This window comes from Musa acuminata, chromosome BXJ2-11 (assembly GCF_036884655.1).
Source record: "Musa acuminata AAA Group cultivar baxijiao chromosome BXJ2-11, Cavendish_Baxijiao_AAA, whole genome shotgun sequence".
NCBI classification, from domain to species: Eukaryota; Viridiplantae; Streptophyta; class Magnoliopsida; order Zingiberales; family Musaceae; genus Musa; species Musa acuminata.
The window spans coordinates 3,690,001-3,707,530 of NC_088348.1; the positions used below are offsets into that span (position 1 = coordinate 3,690,001).

The 17,530-nt window shown below is 36.6% G+C and overlaps 3 protein-coding genes across 8 annotated transcripts in view; 1 reads left to right on the forward strand and 2 right to left on the reverse strand.

Annotated features, from left to right (window-relative positions):
• The first annotated feature begins 419 nt into the window (after positions 1-419).
• On the forward strand, positions 420-11,541 carry LOC135627776 (ceramide kinase-like). Of its 4 annotated transcripts, XM_065134047.1 has the most exons (14): positions 420-637; positions 3,333-3,491; positions 3,645-3,812; positions 3,901-3,993; positions 4,082-4,174; positions 5,684-5,822; positions 5,904-5,939; positions 6,045-6,071; positions 6,210-6,294; positions 7,309-7,458; positions 8,880-8,981; positions 9,078-9,440; positions 10,909-10,972; positions 11,054-11,541. In XM_065134047.1, exons 1-14 carry the CDS (start codon positions 524-526, stop codon positions 11,189-11,191), a joined length of 1,731 nt encoding a protein of 576 aa, XP_064990119.1. In that variant the 5' UTR covers positions 420-523; the 3' UTR covers positions 11,192-11,541. The 4 variants fall into 4 exon arrangements, with proteins under 4 accessions (XP_064990119.1, XP_064990118.1, XP_064990120.1 ...); XM_065134046.1 differs by having other exon boundaries at positions 5,684-5,939; XM_065134048.1 differs by having other exon boundaries at positions 498-637; positions 3,626-3,812; positions 5,684-5,939.
• Positions 11,542-12,314: 773 nt separating this feature from the next.
• Positions 12,315-16,049, reverse strand: LOC103970408 (actin-related protein 2/3 complex subunit 5A). Of its 2 annotated transcripts, none has more exons than XM_065134050.1 (4): positions 15,827-16,049; positions 15,677-15,749; positions 15,467-15,567; positions 12,315-12,630 (listed from the first exon to the last, which is right to left on the reverse strand). In XM_065134050.1, the coding sequence occupies exons 1-4, from the start codon at positions 15,919-15,921 to the stop codon at positions 12,507-12,509; spliced, it is 393 nt and encodes a 130-aa protein (XP_064990122.1). In that variant the 5' UTR covers positions 15,922-16,049; the 3' UTR covers positions 12,315-12,506. The 2 variants fall into 2 exon arrangements, with proteins under 2 accessions (XP_064990122.1, XP_009382450.1); XM_009384175.3 differs by having other exon boundaries at positions 12,315-12,642; positions 15,827-16,047.
• A 378-nt stretch (positions 16,050-16,427) lies between these two features.
• LOC103970409 (uncharacterized protein At3g06530) overlaps positions 16,428-17,530 on the reverse strand; it is a 34,425-nt gene continuing 33,322 nt past the window's right edge. For both annotated transcript variants that reach the window (XM_018820822.2, XM_009384176.3), the window contains exons 38-39: positions 17,352-17,522; positions 16,428-17,120 (exon numbers count right to left, since the gene is read on the reverse strand). In XM_018820822.2, coding sequence (XP_018676367.2) covers positions 16,890-17,120; positions 17,352-17,522 — 402 coding nt within the window. In that variant the 3' untranslated portion in view covers positions 16,428-16,889. The remainder of the gene's footprint in view (positions 17,121-17,351; positions 17,523-17,530) is intronic.

The following is a 17,530-nucleotide window of genomic DNA, read 5'->3' on the forward strand; positions in this document are numbered from 1 at the left end:
ACTGCCTACGTGTGGTCATCGTTTATCTCATCGTTGGGACCAATTCCAATTCCAATAATATCATAATTACCCTTTATTTTTTTGTCCAATTTTTCTTTACCTATATTTTTTATTTATTAATTAAAAAGGAAAATATTTTTAATACAAAAGCTAAAAAATGATAAAGATAATTTTTTATCGTAAATCCAGTCAATCTCATACCTCATTGTTAACCATGCATATCTATCTATCTTCCTCAACCAGAATTATGAGCTCCGTAAATTGAATTGAGGCGGGGTCCACCAGGTCTGGCCCACGGAACAGACCACGATGCGCCCCGTTTTGCTTTCCGTTACGCACTCCGACATATACGGGGACATATAACGGCATGTGCGTCCTTCGAAACCGTTATATTATGGCGAGACCACACAATCCCAGGATTCGAGCACGGAAGTGTTTGGGTCAATAACGGACGGACGCGGACGAGGAGGTGGAGGAGAAGGTAAATAGATATCCCACCGCCTCTCGCCTCGTCTGTCTCTTGATGGAAAGGAATGGGTCAGCCTCGACCTCGATCTCGACGCTCTTCTTGGATCGCGTCGGCGAGGTCGCCGTTACTCTGGATCCCGATGGTCTCTCTTGGAAGCCGATCGATTGTGTGAGTCCCCTTACGTTCATAAATTTGGTTGTGTATAGGAAGTACTTTCGCTTTGATCCTAGATGAATGCTGTTTTTTATTCCTCTGCTGATTGATTGATCCTGTTGACGGATGCTTGGAAATTGGAGACGATTTAGCTTGATTTCCTGTGAAGGGATTCCAAGAAAAGCTCCTTGACATGAATTTGATGGAGGTAAGCAGTGCAACACGTGTTGTTGGCAGCTGAGTGCTGGATGTATCGTCGGCTTTACTAGAGCTTGATGTGATTGCGGTTACTACACATCCGAGTACCATGTGGTACCCATTTCTAAGGAGCCCTTATTATGATATCATACTATGGTTTAAGTGTCTCATTTTGGCTCTTTCTTGGACAAAAGTGAAATCGGTTTGGGATATTTAGACCAGACGTTTAGGCTGTTGTGGTTCGAGTGTTGCGTTTTGGATTTTATGGTTTTGAATATTTAGATCAGACAATGCAGGATCGTTTCGTTGCTCTGTAAGATGTGTGCCATGAACTTTATGGAATATTGTAGTTTCAATTATTTGAAATATTTGATAGTTTCTGAGACATCATCTGATATTTATTAAGCTATTTTTGCGGCATTCCCTTTCAGACGAACTTCACTCTTTGGTCTTAGCTTTGCACTAGATGTATGAGCAAGTTTTCAATGTTTAAATTAGCGATGCTGCATCGTTTAGATGCATGTAATTGTCAAAAATTCTTATTGAGATCATAAAATGAAACTGGAAAAAAATCGAGGGAAATTAGTGAGACTGCCTTATGTCAGGGATTGATGGAGCTTTATAAATAGAATGGGGGATATGGAGGACCTTCGGTTAGAAGCAGTCAACAATGGTCCTCAAAGAATTCTTGTGTTGATCTATATTAAGAACAATAATATGAAGCAACTGAGAGAGGAAAAGGTCAGGAAATGATAAACTGATGAGCTAGTTAAATTAGCTTATAGAAAGATATTCTTTGGATGTGAAAATTAAACTACTGGTGAGGTTGAGATAGATGTGTTACGAAAAGCAAGATCACAAAAATCTTGCTCAAGGATATAGTCATGAGGCTGATATGGAAGGAACCAACAAGGAGATCTTCACTGGAATATAGTGTGAAAAAAGTCATTAATTGTAAAGCAATATTAGAAGTTCCATATCTGAATTCACATTAAAAGATGGCTTCACATGAGTCTGTAAGTATCTCTGAGTCCTAGTTCATCTGCAAAGAGAAAGATGAGAGATCATTGGATCTGATATTGTTCCTTTGGAATTATGGATGAAAACAGGATCAGGCTTTCAAATTATTTTAGCCAGGAAAAATAGCTGCTACTTCATCTGATAACTATAATCTGCCAAAGCCTACCATGCAAAGGCCATCTTAGAGGTGAAACAGAAGCAATAGTCATTTAATTATCAGTTGTTCTGTATGTCTTGATGAAAGTCTTCGGGGTGAAGCCCAATTGATTAGGCCTACAAAATGGTGTTCGAGGTGTAAAAGAACACATTATGAGCCTATATAAACCTTTTAAGATGATTGCTTGATATGAGTTGGAAGGAAAGATGCATTACTGATCTTTATGCTGGAGTAGCAAGTAAAAAAGATACTGTAGATGTCAAAATTGTTGTAAACCTAATTGAAGTGCCTTTAAATTTCAAATCCTATCCTATTAGTCTATTAAACCAAATGTACTCTTCATAGTTATTGGCTTGTGTATTACCACCTCTGAAAATTTTCGAAGATATTGTAGATGATAAAATTGTTGTAAGAGATGAAATCTATCTATACCATTGAACAAATTTTCGTATATGCATGCCAAACATACCACATCAGTCTGATCTTATATGGTACCAGTACCTTTTAAATATCTTATATCTGTTTACTAAGGCATATCAGATATATTGCTGCATATCTGTCTGATAAGATCTTGATAAAGGTACAAGGATTGGTATTTGGATGTTGCTGAATTTTTCATAGACTAATTCCTTCTCAACTATATTCCAGTCAGTTATAAATCGAGTCTTTTGCTGATAGCATTTCCTTTTGCATATAAAAGTTAACTGTGTTTTTCAGTTATTTTATGAAACTCAAGAGTGAACTGATATCTTGCTTTGAGCTTTGTTTTGCTATTGTCCATATAGCACTTGTTTCTAGTTTTTCCTACCATGAGATATGGGTGGATCTGATGGGAGGCCAAAATCTTAAATTACAGCATAAGAAGCTATTCTACTACTTCATCAGGCTTTATATAAATTACCTTACATGTTACCACTGAGTATCTTGCATGCAGGTAATTGATTTGCATGTTTACATTGCCACCAGTTATCTTGCATGTTTTCAATATGATACCATCTGGGACATTCATGGCAATTACTTTCTTAAACCGTGGACATTCATGTTTTCAATATGCTACCACCAGTTATCTCCTCTCATTTTGTTGCTCCTTGGTTAACCTATTTATATACTATTAGATAGTTTAGAAGGATGTATGATTCATTGTATTCTTTTGAGCTAAACTTTGTGTCATAATTGATAATGGATGTTTAGAAAATTGTTTCTTGAGATTCATAGAGAAATAGGTCAATTTAAGCTTGCTAGTTGTTTTGCCTACATAAGTCTATATGTTTTTGTTTAAATAAGAGTGTCACATATTTCATGTTTGACTTTGTTTTATTTCTCTGTGCTTTTCAGGAATCTAGTGGGTCATCTTGCTTGTGCATGAACTACCGGCTAAAGACTGAAAACAGGATTGAATTTTCCAATGTTTATGCTGTAGAGTTAATTGATTGGGGCTTGATTGAGGATGCAAATAGGAATTCTGGCAGCTTTTTCTCAGGCAATAAATTTGAGGTTAGATATCAAGATCTTTCATCAATGCATCCACTTTCATTGTTGTTGTTGATAGCTGCGTAGAACTTAAACCTGATGAGGGCATTATGACTTCCTTGATGGCTAACTATCATGTTTATATTTTGTGTTATAAGTGTCCTGTTGGTTATGCAGATGTACCGTTTTGTGGTGCATGGATTCCATAGGGGTAAAACACGTGGTTCTCCTTGGACACTCTGTGAATACACCTTTGGTCACAAGGATATGCATATATGCCAGTCGTGGGTTGAACGTTTGATTGCTTCTACCAGTACTGATGCTGTCAGACCAAAGTCTCTTTTGGTACTTTCCGTATTGAAATACCTTCTTGCAATTTTTTCATCAATTTTTTGTGATATCTTGTTTATTAACTTTCTGTAGTATCATTTAGGTGTTTGTTCACCCATTATGTGGGAAAGGAAATGGGGTCAGGACTTGGGAGACAGTTGCGCCTATATTTTCCCATGCTAAAGTGCGGACAGAGGTAAGAAAATGCTGTTATAAGTCATCAAAAAATGAGTTTCCTCTTCTGTTACTACATTGCATTACATAGGGTCATGCACTTTGTTCAGGTAACAGTGACTCAGAGGGCAGGGCATGCATTTGACTGTATATCATCCTTATCGCACGGGGAATTGAGTTCTTTTGATGGCATTGTTGCTGTGGTATGCTTCTAGCTTATCTAACATGTATTCGTTTTTTAATCTTCAGATGACTGATATCTGTTGATATTGTTTAATATTCAAGATTTGATTTTAATTTAGTCATACAGATAACTTTGTCCTTTTTATTGAAGTCTGCCTGAAAAGAGTTCGTAAAACAATATGAAATTCTGTGATTAATGTGAAACTAGCAGAAGATAATAAATCATAAAATTCATTTCTTAAACTAACAACTAAAACAAAATGGCCTTCCGGTGCAGTTCTCAGCTATCTTTTATCCATTTACTACTGAAAGGTCACTGCAGCTCCTATCTTCTAAGAACAATATAATTTCTTGTGCTACATCTTTAAGCAGGTAGGTTATCGTGGCTTTGTTTGGTTATCTCTAACTTTTAGTTGGTAAACTTTGTTTTGTGTTGTTTTGGTATAAAATGGTCTTTTGTTGGCTATCCTTTTTGGTCAGTCATTGGTTTTTGAAACCTAATGAAGGCTTTTCTGCAATCAGTTTAGTTACCAAAATCCTTCATTTGTTTCAACTTTGCATTGACACAATAGATTAAAGAAACAGTGGAGCTTTAAGGACTCTTGATTGCATCTATGTAGTTTACCGTGCTTAACTTTGATAGAAGGTGAACAATCTTGCCAGATGGTCACCTTTTTAAAGCAGAAATGGCCCTTCTTTTGATGGGGCTATTCTTGGTTTACCATAGCGAATGACGCATATGGATCTTAGATTTGTTCAGATATGGGGTGTTTTCATTTAGACTTGTTGCTCTCTTTTGATGTTTTAGCTATGTGATGTCAGTTAAGCTTTAAGCACATTGTGGGGAAATTCATACTGCTTCTGGAAATTTGTGATACAGTTGATTCCTTTGTTTTACCTTACTGTATATAACTGATATCTGATTCTTTCTTAATTAAACAACACTATAAATTTTGCTGTCTTCCAATGGTTAAGACTGATTTAGCAACATACATTGAGAGGCAAGTTTTTGTATGAGAAGGGTGACACCATTAGATTACCCAAATCATCATGCATTTATAAATAATTTTAATAAAGCTTCATATCATCTGTCAGTTGATACTGGACTATTAGTTGGATTCTTATGGGAAGTATTTACATTATTTTCCATAATTTTGCTTGCATATGATATCAATATGCAACCAAACTGCTGTTGCAAATGGTTGCAGTCGCTGCAGAACTCTTAATGTACTGTAGTCCTGAGTTACCAAATACAGCATGAAGATGCATTGATTTTGGAACAGACTTGGACGCTCAAGATGCTAGTAACCTGAGTAAGCTTGTCATTACTACCTAAAAATGTGCAGACTCATAGTTAGTTCATGCATTCTGCAATAACCCTTAATAAGTAACTTACAGCTTTTGTCATCAAGTAAATCATTGGATGACAAAAAAGAGAAGAAAGACATTTCGTGTTACTTGTATAATTATGTAATGCGTCATTTCTTTTTGTTCTCTTATTGAGTGATTTGTACGTGAATTTGGACCAGGGAGGTGATGGTCTCTTTAACGAAGTTCTGAATGGACTTCTTTCCTCAAGGCATGATGCTCCTTATCCTCCATCTCCACAAGAGTTGGATAACAAGAGTGATAAAAATTGTCAGCATTTAAACAATGACATCTCACGTGGTAGGGCCTCTCTTAATGGTGCAAATGGCATGCTTTCTGCGCCTTTATGTGGAAGTGATGACCTTGCACCTCTTCTCTCAGATGTAGAATCCAATGGACTGGGCATCTCAAAATGCAGTATGTACCTAATGGTTTTACTTGATGCATGAAATATTAACAAATTTAGCACCTGATGAAACACGTGGGGCACTAATAGGTTGTATGGTTTATCTTGAATGACAGCAACCAACAATGGACCATGCAATGCAGGTTAGTACATGCTGATTTAGCTCAACAAATTAAGCTAAATGTCTGCATGCTATGTATTTACTACTACAAGTTTGCTGGTTTTTTTTTTTTTACATACCCCTCTCAACATTTGATATCCAGACCTGTTTACTGTTTCAGATGAAGATGTAAAAGTTTCCTTCCCAAATGATTGGTTTAGACTTGGATTAATTCCTGCTGGTTCAACTGATGCCATTGTTATCAGGTATGTTCTGTTGTTTGTTTTAAGGATTGGTTTTCTGCATTGGTGTTACCCTCAGCAGAGCTCGATGACTGTAAAAGATCCATGAAGCTAACCCAAGTTACAGGGAACTTACAGCTCTGCTTTTGCTGTTGTCCTAGATTATCCTCTGTGTACTAAGTTTCGAAATGTACTCTGCTTGACAAACCAACCAACTGAAAATGAAAAATAACAACAATTGGAAATTTTGATTGATCAGGATCAATCTGGATCTGATCCAACTATTCTCTAAAGTCTAAATGCCTTGACATCTGAAACATTAAAGAATCCGAGCTTTAACTGGAAACCCGATATGAACCACCATTGCTGTTACCACTACTAGATTAAAATCTGAACTTCCCTAACAGTACATGTACATATGCATATTTCTGTTACCAATATAAAACACAACTACAATTACCGAGTCTGGTTGTAAACAGATAGGGTCAAAATCAACCTGTATTTAAGTACTAACCAATTATAAGTGGGTGGTTGGCTTGAGCATTTGGATCAGGCCATGGGCTATCACCAGAGTACATTGATTTAGATTTAGACTATCGAATTGAGTGTGATTTGTCAATAGGCCTATATTCCTATAGTTTTTCTGTGGAAATGTGGAATCTTTTTAATTGCCTCATCATGTCTGATGCTTTACATACTGCACCTCTGAATATTGACATGGTACAGAAGTGCATACTTCTGTATTGTGCATGCATTTTGAAGACATTTAGTTAGATATGTGTTGTCTTAAGCACTATTGAACTTATGGGCATAATTCAGCATGTGACTGGGCTTGTGTGGTCATGGCCTGGAGCTGTGTCTTATTATTCCTCCCTATGACCAACATGGACACTTCATATGGACACATAAATCCTTGAGTAATGTGTGCTTGTAAAGTTGCAAGTACTTGGTTTATTGGCAATTTTATATTATCTATTTTACATTAATCATATTGAAGTTTGCTAATGACTTAACAAGAGTGTTAATCCCTGTTTGTAGTACTACCGGGACACGAGATCCTGTAACATCAGCTTTGCACATTATCCTTGGCAAAAAGATGTCACTTGATATAGCTCAGGTGGTCCGATGGAAAACTAGTCCTTCATCAACAGAAGTGCCTTCTGTACGCTATGCAGCTTCTTTTGCAGGGTATGGTAACTTATTTTTAAACTCTGCAACAAGACACAAATATGTGGAGCAGATATCAAAAACATGTATTTGGTGCAAAGTTCAAAAATATGTGCCTGAAAATCTTTTGGATAAAATCTATTTTCAAGTATGTTATTGGATGATGGAGATTTTGTTGAACATATATGATTCTATTGACTAAATGGAAAATATCTTTCAGAGGCAAGGATTGCCAACAAAAAGTTTACAACTTTGTACAGAGTGAGAAAAAAGTGATTTTTCATTGGCAAAAAATGCAGAAAAATGGCTTGGTGGATCAAACACATGAAAAAATATAAAAAATGATGAAATTAAAAAAACCATTTACTAGTTAGGGTGTAGGGATGGCAGTTTGTTAAGATGACCTACCAATCTGATCCGAGCCTGGCACATAGCTACCAGGTATTGGGTTGGACTTATTTGTTGTTTAATAAACAGGTTGACTCAATCAATCTGATCAGTGATATAGTATTTTTAGTTTATAGTTTTAGAAATTTACCTGGCTAGCCCAACTTGTCCTGATCACATGATTAATAGTCAGGTCACATATTAAAGGTGGTTTTCTTGATATTGTTTTAAACTTTTAATCATGTGCTTGGTTGATCAGATTTTATGTCAAGTTTGGGTTTTGTAAGTGGACAAAATCATGTAAAAAATGGGGCTGATGTGTTTGAACATTTGTATCATGAGTATGATAAAGTTCATTGTGTATTCAGTGGGTTAAATTTGGGGTTGAATATATGTCAGTGTGTTATGAAACACCACTTTTGTGCATTAGATGAGGTTAAGAGCTATCCTTTCTCCAACCATGTTGGGTTGTTTATTCTCCAACCACTTTTGTGCATTAGATGAGGTTAAGTGTTGTTTATTGTTTATAAACTTTATGTCATATCTGATCTCTGAAAATTCTACAATGCTTTATCTTGTGCTTTTGTAAGTGATTTGACATTGTGAATACATATATCTGAACTGCCATCAGTGAGAAAACATTTCATGGAACTCCACTACTATTGTATATCTGATCATTACTTCTTTTCACATGCTCATTAGAAGATCTGACAAAACATTCACGTGAAAGATGTGTGAGAAAATATCTAAGGTTCTTGTCATTTGTTTTCATTTTTCTCCTCAACCTTTCACTAACATATTTGTTTCTAGCATGATGACATTCTTCTTTCTTATCTCTTTTGGAAGAGAGAGGAAGGAGTTTTGGTACATTAATTCTGCATGTTGTCTATCATAAAATTCTTGAAACAAAATGAAATCAAATACTATATAATTTTACATTGATTTGTTTGGTTTCTTTTATAGGAGGAATTTCAAAATTCCCTATGATTTTTTTTCCTGTTATGTACAACCTAATTAGGTTCCTTGTGAGTGCTGATTTTGTGACCTGTTGTCAGGTATGGTTTTTATGGTGATGTCATCAAGGAGAGTGAAGGCTATCGTTGGATGGGTCCTAAACGCTATGATTTTGCTGGAACGGTGGCCTTTCTGAAACACAGGTTTTCCTTAATTCTTATAAAGAACACTACTTTGTATCTTTGATCTTTTAATTTCTCAGGGAGCTATTTGACCATTGTTATTTTTCATTTATCAAGATCTTACGAGGCAAAAGTTACATTTTTGAAGACTGAAGAACAAGAAACTAGTAACATTGCAAGCGACATACAAACTTCACAACTTTTTCAAAAGAATTCTAAGAATGTTTGCCGTGCAAACTGCAGCATCTGTAATGATTTTAAAAATGCTGCTCAGCATTCTGCAGATGTAGCTGTTAGCCCAATTCATTCTCAGGATTCAAGGTGGCTAGAATACAAGGGTCGTTTTCTTAGTGTTGGTGCTGCCATTATTTCATGCCGTAATGAAAGAGCTCCTAAAGGTCTGGTGGCTGAGGCACACCTTGCTGATGGTTTCCTTCATCTTATACTAATAAAAGATTGTCCGCATCCTTTATACTTGTGGTAAGTTCAAAAGAAATATTTTCCTTTTGCTTTCTTCTTGAATCTTCAAACTACTTGTGCATTTTTTCTCTTTACTTCTCTCTCTCTCTCTCTCTCTTCCCCCCCTGAGTAGTACAAGCCACTTAAGTTCATGATTCCGCTTTTATATTACTATGAATTATACAGTGTATATTTTTACTATTTAAAATGCTTTAATTACATGTAATATGCTCCTGTTCTTTGTTCTTTCTTAAATGCCTAATAGATGCATGTATTTCTCTATAAGTCCTACTTGCTGCTGGAGGAAAAAGAGAAGAATTAGAATGCTCTGTTTACTTGGTTCCATCAAAGTCAGAATCCTTTTCTTCATGTACACACAAATATAAAAAGATCAGGAAGGATAGTGCACTAGGTCAATCTTACATAATAATATGAGAGTACTTGGGGTACATTGATTGTTGGCCATTGATGTACTTTGAGAATACATGACATGGTTTAGTTCATTAACACATTCAATTATATCATTTGAAGATTTGCAACTTTTGTTTCTTTCTACAAGTGTATATACCCAAAAACTAGTACATCTTAATCAGTTTTGCACATCTACATTCCTTGTCTAGAGATCTGATAAATCATAAGCTTTCATGGACATCTCTAGAAAGTTTAGCTTTCACACATGGATTGTTTAGTTTGTAAATAACAATAAGTTATTGACATCTGAAATTGACAAGCAAGTGTTTGATTAGAATTCCCCCCTTGATGTAAGTAGTTAGTAGTAAAATCAGATTTTTAAATATGCTTGATCTTTATGTTTCACACATTCTAAAACTTGTCTTGTGGGAGATCTGGAATTATTATTGTAACAAATACTAAATAAGATTTCTTATTTTATTTTATTCCTAAAATAATATTTATAAATATGCTAGTTCTTTATCTTATCATTAACAATCGGAGTTTGAAATATGCTACTTCTTGCCTGTGATGAGCCATTGCCCCTTTCAAATTTGTGATCCTAAGCAGTCTAGGCTGCTTTGTAAAAAGTCTGGGTTTTGTTTCCTACTGCACCCATTATGTTCATCCTCCAACTAATTTTGAATTAGGCTATTCTGGCTTAACTTACTGTAGTTCATATCGACCAAGGTTTACAATTCTGTGAAAAAGCCCAAATAGCTATTTTATCATGTGTAGATTGTGGGATGATAGATTCAAGTAGCTTCGCAGGCCAAATAGCTGTTTCATCATGTGTTGATTGTGGGATGAGAGATTCAAGTAGCCTGATGTTCACATACATATTAAACAGCCAAAACACATGCAATAATATAATTCTCATTAAGTTAATGAATGACATGATCTCAAATGAATTTGTGTTATGCTCTTTCTAGCAGTCCAGTCCAAACAAGATTCTGGCTTCTGGAATCAGATAATACTAGCATATCCTTCTTTACTGATGATCCATAGGTGATACTAACCAATGAATCACTCACTGCAGGCATCTTATAAATCTTAAAAGGGGCTCTAATCCTTTTGACTTTACATTTGTGGAACACCACAAGGTATGTGTAAACTTGTTAGCCTTTCCCCCTCTTTTTGTCGCTTATATTGATCTGTCGTACTAATATCTGTTTGCTTTGCAGACACCTGCTTTTACCTTTGTTTCAGCTCATAATGAAAGTGTGTGGAATGTGGATGGGGAGATTCTCCAAGCATGCCAAGTCTCTGTACAAGTATGTAGGGGCCTAATCAACTTGTTTGCATCAGGACCTGAAGTTTAGTATACATAAATTATGAAGGTCATATGAATTCCCAATAAATACAAATGGTCTGAAGTTTAGTATATATAAATTATGTTGGCCTGAACTCCCAACAACAGACATCAAGGAGAACAATATGAAGAATAAATCTTATGCTTGTCCATTACAAAACACAAGGGCTAGGATTAGTAGTAGTTTAAGTTATACGACACCGGAACCCCTGTGTCTTTCTTCCATTTCGTACCTTAATTAACATGGAGCTTTACTATTTGTCATACTTTGTTGGCAAAAAAATCTCAGCACAGAATAGTGTTGGTTGGTTAAGCCTCTTATTTGGGAGTATCAATGAGTATTTTCCCACATTACCTTCACGGTTGATTTGTTGTATAATCATCAGATGACTAAATATACGTGCAACGATTGTAGATGTTGATGCTGGAATAAAAAAAAAACCCCACCTTATTGCAAAATTAGGAATATTGTTGAGCACTGCAAATTAATTGATGCATGATCCTCTTGTTCTTGTTTCAATCTTTTCTGATATAATGTGTTTTTTCTGATATATATTAGAAACATCATTAATGTTTTTTTTCTTTTTTTATGCAAAATACCCTCATACTATTTTCTTTTATTTATTGAAAGAAATAATATAATGTTTCGTCCCAGCATTGTTTCATCACCACCATCGTCTCAACAATCTGTAGGCACAACAAGAATGAACATGCATGAGTAAAACCATAAAAGTATCTAGCTTCAATAACAAGTGTCTTTTGAAAGCATGCATAATTCATCTTATTTACCGATCGATTTGGTATGTATCAAATCGCACCAACATATGGTACAATGAGATATTGATAAATCTGATATATACTACTTATATCGATCCCTTATTAGACCAACACATACCACCCACATTGAATGGTACATTAAGTTACAGTACGACAAACTTTGCTTGAAAGACATAATAACATGCATGATATACAAACCTGTTTCCATGGCCAACTTAGTGTTCTTAGCCCATGCAAGTTTTTGACCTTTATTTGATCTATGATCTTCTAGTTCTTACCATTTGATCGGATGTTTGTGACTATACACAAACACAAGCTCCATGTTTCAACTGCAATAGGGCTTTGATGGTAAGGGCTGCCTGCAATCATTTCTGGATTAACTATTAACATGAAGATCATGAAAGCAACATGTCGAGATCTGTCCAAATCAAGTTACCTAAAATGACAAAGCTTGCTCATCTTAGTCCTTTGCAGTAATTGCATGGGAATTAACCAATAAGCAAGCAGTGGACTAAGTACATATACAACGATGCTGCTATAACCGAGGCTTAAACAGTATTAACGGTGTCGGCTAATGAGCGAAGTATACATCCCAACCCTGCTTTCTCCGTCAGCTTTTCATGAATCTTCAGGCACTGGTCACACGTCGGTCTATCTCCAGTTGCCAAGCCTCTGTACAGGTACCTACATGTTCAGCTATGTAAAATGTAAAAACAAATGGCAAAAGGAAACACATATCTCAATCAAAACAGAAACAATGGTATTAGAGTTTGCCATGACAAGCTCAAGCGGTAGGACTGGCAAAATTTCATGGCTTCAATTGAAGAACTAAGGCACCTCTGTGAATTTTGTTCGGTGCTAAAATTGAAAATTGTCATTTATTCGATTTAAAGATAACAAAGAAATGGAGGGACTAAATCACCAAATTTTATGACTGGAGACCAAAACCACCAAATATGATTGATTCCAACGGTGAGGAGTATCAAATAAATGATGCTGCCATAATGTGAATCATTAAACCTTTAAAATAAGAGGCAACAAATTGTTGCCACTAACCCCCAAACGCTTGTTGCATATTCCGCCAAAATGGCCCCATAGTCTACTATCGTAAAGGTCAATGCACTTTGCATCGATCTTTGTAACTCGGTCATGAAAAAATAACATATATGGTATGCAGTACCGAATTGTCACGGACAAACTTCTAAACAGGATGTTTGATGTAATGCTTATGTATGTCCGTGTCTTTTGGTATGTTCATGTCTTATACAACATGTAGAGGGATGGCCGAAGGCTTAATAGTCTCATTTTAGTTGGGTTGGTGACCTCTTTAGGCTTGTAAATAAAGGTTGTGTCATGTGGACACGTGCGAGATATTTTCGGTCTGTAATGGATCATTTTACCCTTTGTTGTGCAACTGTTTAGAGCTTGTAAAGTCTGTTTGTAATTTGCATTGTCTATGAAGTGTTTTTCGAAAATGTTTGCTTGTGGATCCCGATTGAGGCGTTCTCTCTAACCCGTTCTCTCTTTTGTTGGTCCTAAGGGACAATGGGAGGCTTCGGAGAGGCTGACCTTTATGGACGGACACGCAAGGGTGTCGTACGACTTAGGCAAAACCAACTAAGTCCGTGACAGAATGGTACCGCCCGGTACGGGTGGTACATACCGGTCCGACAATATACCAGTACACGGACCGCCCGATACCGGACAGAACGTGCTACAGTGCTACAGTAAGAAAGAAAATATATAAAACTGTTTGGTACACCCTGGTGTACCGCTCGGTATGCCCTGGTGTATCGCTCGGTATGCCGGTACCGTACCATACCGAGCTAACCTCAAAACACTGGTACGGTACGATATTGCATACCTTGAGTATAGGTATAGGTCCTCCCTATAACATTCCCTCAAACCATAATATTTGCTGGATCTAACCTACTGGCCAAGTTACAGCCGTAAAAGAAACTACCAAATTGGTACCGTATACTAAATCCATAGTTTCAAATCAACCCATGCACATTTCGATTTGCAGCACATGATATTTTAGGTAAATTTGTAAAGCTAACTTGTTCATATGCATAAATATTATTTGAGACAGCATACCATTAGAACTAATGGATGTTCTATCTAAAGAGAACTAGGTTCATTATTCTACCAGATTGGTAAAAGCATTTTGAGATACTATTTCAATCTATTAACTCATCAGTATATATGCTTCAGAAATTCTCTAGAAATATCAATGAAAACCATCAGGTTGATCTCTAAATAACCTAAAGAACCCAACTGGAAATTGCAATCATCTAAAGAACCTCAAGTAGTGAAGCAACACATGTTTTAAAAGATAAACTTAATCATAAATCTAATTGCATTGAAGTTGTACTAGATTTTTCTTTTTCTTTCATCTACAATGGTGGATGGTCTATGCATTATGCAATTATTCAGTGTGTTGTATATAAGAACTGCACGTACTATTTGTACTGGAAACTTTTGCTGTATTTTTAGTTGAAGCATGTTGCTTTACACACAATTGGAATTAACATTTTGCCACACTTAAATTATCAATGTTAATTGAGATATTGACAACATGGAGAATTAATATAAAATATGTGCATCATAAAGCAATTGCAGTCACAAGCTTCTTGATCGAAAAAACTTTAGCAAACTATTATTTCTACTTGGTAATCTAATTATACAATCTCTAGTTTATGTCAAAGTTTATCTGATGAAAATTAGATTGACCATTTATTAACAAATTGACATACACCCAACAATGTGCTGTTTCCGATGAAGAGTAGAAAAGACCAACAATTAGTGCTAGTAAAAGACAACCTTTTAACTAAATAATTCTAATATACTTTTCTTACTTCATCAACAAAAAAGAAACAGATACTGCAAAATGTTGGAGATAAAGGACTTTTCCCATTCACGATAACCAAACCAGTAAGTTAAGAACAGGCATTGCAGTATTCATGGTTAAAAAATGAAACAAAAAGAAAAATGCAACACCTACTATCTTAATCCTGTGGAAAGCCATTGATTGAAGTGGTCATGTGGATTTGCACCGAGGGTTCCTAATGCTAAAATTTTAACAGTAATGTATTAGTCGAATTAACGACAAGCATTGAAAGATTATTAAAGAACTCTTTATCACATAAAGTGGTTTGCTTTAGTTTAGTGTCACTTCCAAGCAGCTCAAAATGTAGAACTTCCATTCGGCCTCAACTCGGTATTAGCTTATTCTGATTTTACCACTACCTTCTGCAAATAGATTGTGAACATTGCACATTTTTCCTTCAAAGTGGATTTTCTGATTGGTCATAGTATCCTAAACATTATAAAGGATGACCAAAGAAACATACAAATTGCGGATATTATGAAAGAAACATTTTCAGAAAATTTTACAAAATGCTATTAGAACATCAAATCCATGAGATTTTCATGACAACTAACATCGCAGAAAAAGAGCACAAATATCATATAACTCGAAAAGGATAGATAGATAGATGCATCTTACTTCATGAGTGTGTCATAGTACTCTGGATCCAAAGAAGAGAACATAGCATCCACATCCTTTATGGCCATGATCGCCCGGTGCACCACTATCCAAATCGCTGACTACAGCACACAAACAAAACAATCCCAAAACATTAGAACTCTCCACCTAAGAATTGAACATCTCGCGTCCAAATAGGTGGTAGTGGGGCGGAATCCGATCCCAATCAACCTTGCACCTCTCATCTCTGGTCTTCAAGGGCGAACCCTCCAACGCCGTCTTCAGCGCCTCCACCGGCTTGGATCTGCGATTAGGTATTCAACATTACGGCCTACTGTAGATTCGGATGGCGCTGGGGCTAGGGTTTCGATTCCGACTCACTGCTTGAGCAAGCTCTCGATCTTGCGGGACTTCTGCTCGATTCTCGTGACGATAGCCTCGAGGTTCTCGTCGTCCACGAAACCCTCCGTCGCCATTGCTTGCCGGCAACGTCAGGCGCCGCCTCCGCCTTTGTTTCGCCGCAATTTTGGAGCTGTCAGAAGAGAACTTATCGGCCGAGCTGACGACTCGTTCGCTCGCGTCCGCTGCACGTGAAGTGCCGAGTTAACACTTGTTTTGCATCCGGCCCAGTCCATGTAAAGGATTCCGAATCGGGTACCCAACCATTTCGATATCGGGTCGGATCCCGCGTTCGTATCCGGGTCGGGTGTAGAAGATCCGTATGGACCGAGTATCGGATTTATTGTCGGCCCCGAATGTATTAAAATCGTGAAAGCAAATGATAAGAACAGCATAATATTCGATAATTCATGATTTATATCAATAATGTGGTTAATGATAAGATCTGTACAGATTACTGTATGATGTAAGGAAAAGACAGTAATGCCACGACTTGTATGTTGGCCAAATCAATATCAGCATATAAGACTATCCAACTTCTGTTGATGATTTCTTTACCTCCTCCGAAATAAAACGTGAGCTATAAAAATATCAACAAAATGAATCTACTGAAAGAGGAAATAGAACCGAAATCAAACATTTTTATGTTCTTACAAATTCCTCGAATCCATCTCATGCGGGCTATAGAAATATGACCATGGAAATGACTCCTTATTGCTACATAAATATACTGCAGAAGATAAATATAGAGGCACTTGGCATGACCAATTAATTACCAACATTTAACTATTTTCTATTGGGAGGGGGAAGGGCTCAACTGCTGCGATCATGAGAAGAGGCAATTTACACTGTTTTCTAAAATCAATAAATTAATCTTGGTCTGTTCGATACTACAATTTGATACAAGATTTCAGATGCCTCAAGAAGACGTACAAAATTCTTCTGAGAATCCCCTCCCCCCCCACCCCAAAAAAAAGAAAGAAAAGAAACAGGGGACGGAAAACAAAGATGGACAGCTTTGACTTTCCGGTCATTCTGGGTCCTCTCATAAGTATTGCCGAAGGCTTTCGCCACTGAGGGTCTCCATCTCCTTTAGGATCTCTTGAGCCAGTGTTTTAACAGGAAGCTCGGCATCCTCAAGTAGCTCGCCCAGAAACGGGATGGTCTCAGGTAGGAACACTAGATATTCTTCTTTCAAGTGTTCTACTAGATACTTGACAATCTTAAGGCCTAGAATTTTTGGACGAATCTTCTCGCTTCTTGTCTGCATCAGGACCTGTACAAACAAAATTTGTCAAAGCTGACTACATTTGTTGCAAAGAGCATATGAGAAACCAGTATAAATTGATATTTGATGCAGACAAGAATAAGCTGGATGATTCACCAAACAAAATTATACTTCTTTGACATCTCTTATAGATCTTAGAAGAACTCCAAATATTTGCATTTTCTAGTATGTCGCTTGCTATAAGCATGAGACTAAGTGCAAAGAGAAATCTGTACTCACTTCATGGTTCAGTGGTTTCCAAAGAACATCAGAGCGAGATGTAATGGCCATCTGACCCAAACATAAAACCAGTGATTCATCAACCTCCTCCACCGATGGCACGTCTTGCGTTTGTTCAAGAGATTTTGGTGGTTCAACCACAAGCTGCGTGACAATAGGTTTCAGTAGTACCTGAAACA

Excerpts from the sequence above, each read along its gene's own strand:
- LOC135627776 (XM_065134046.1), top strand. The coding sequence starts at position 524 with ATGGAAAGGAATGGGTCAGCCTCGACCTCGATCTCGACGCTCTTCTTG. Across the intron at positions 3,994-4,081 it reads ATGCTAAAGTGCGGACAGAG|GTAACAGTGACTCAGAGGGC; the intron begins GTAAGAAAATGC and ends CACTTTGTTCAG. Across the intron at positions 6,072-6,209 it reads CAATGGACCATGCAATGCAG|ATGAAGATGTAAAAGTTTCC; the intron begins GTTAGTACATGC and ends TTACTGTTTCAG.
- LOC103970408 (XM_009384175.3), bottom strand. The coding sequence starts at position 15,921 with ATGGCGACGGAGGGTTTCGTGGACGACGAGAACCTCGAGGCTATCGTC. Across the intron at positions 15,750-15,826 it reads ATCGAGAGCTTGCTCAAGCA|ATCCAAGCCGGTGGAGGCGC; the intron begins GTGAGTCGGAAT and ends ACCTAATCGCAG. Across the intron at positions 15,568-15,676 it reads CCAGAGATGAGAGGTGCAAG|TCAGCGATTTGGATAGTGGT; the intron begins GTTGATTGGGAT and ends TGTGTGCTGTAG.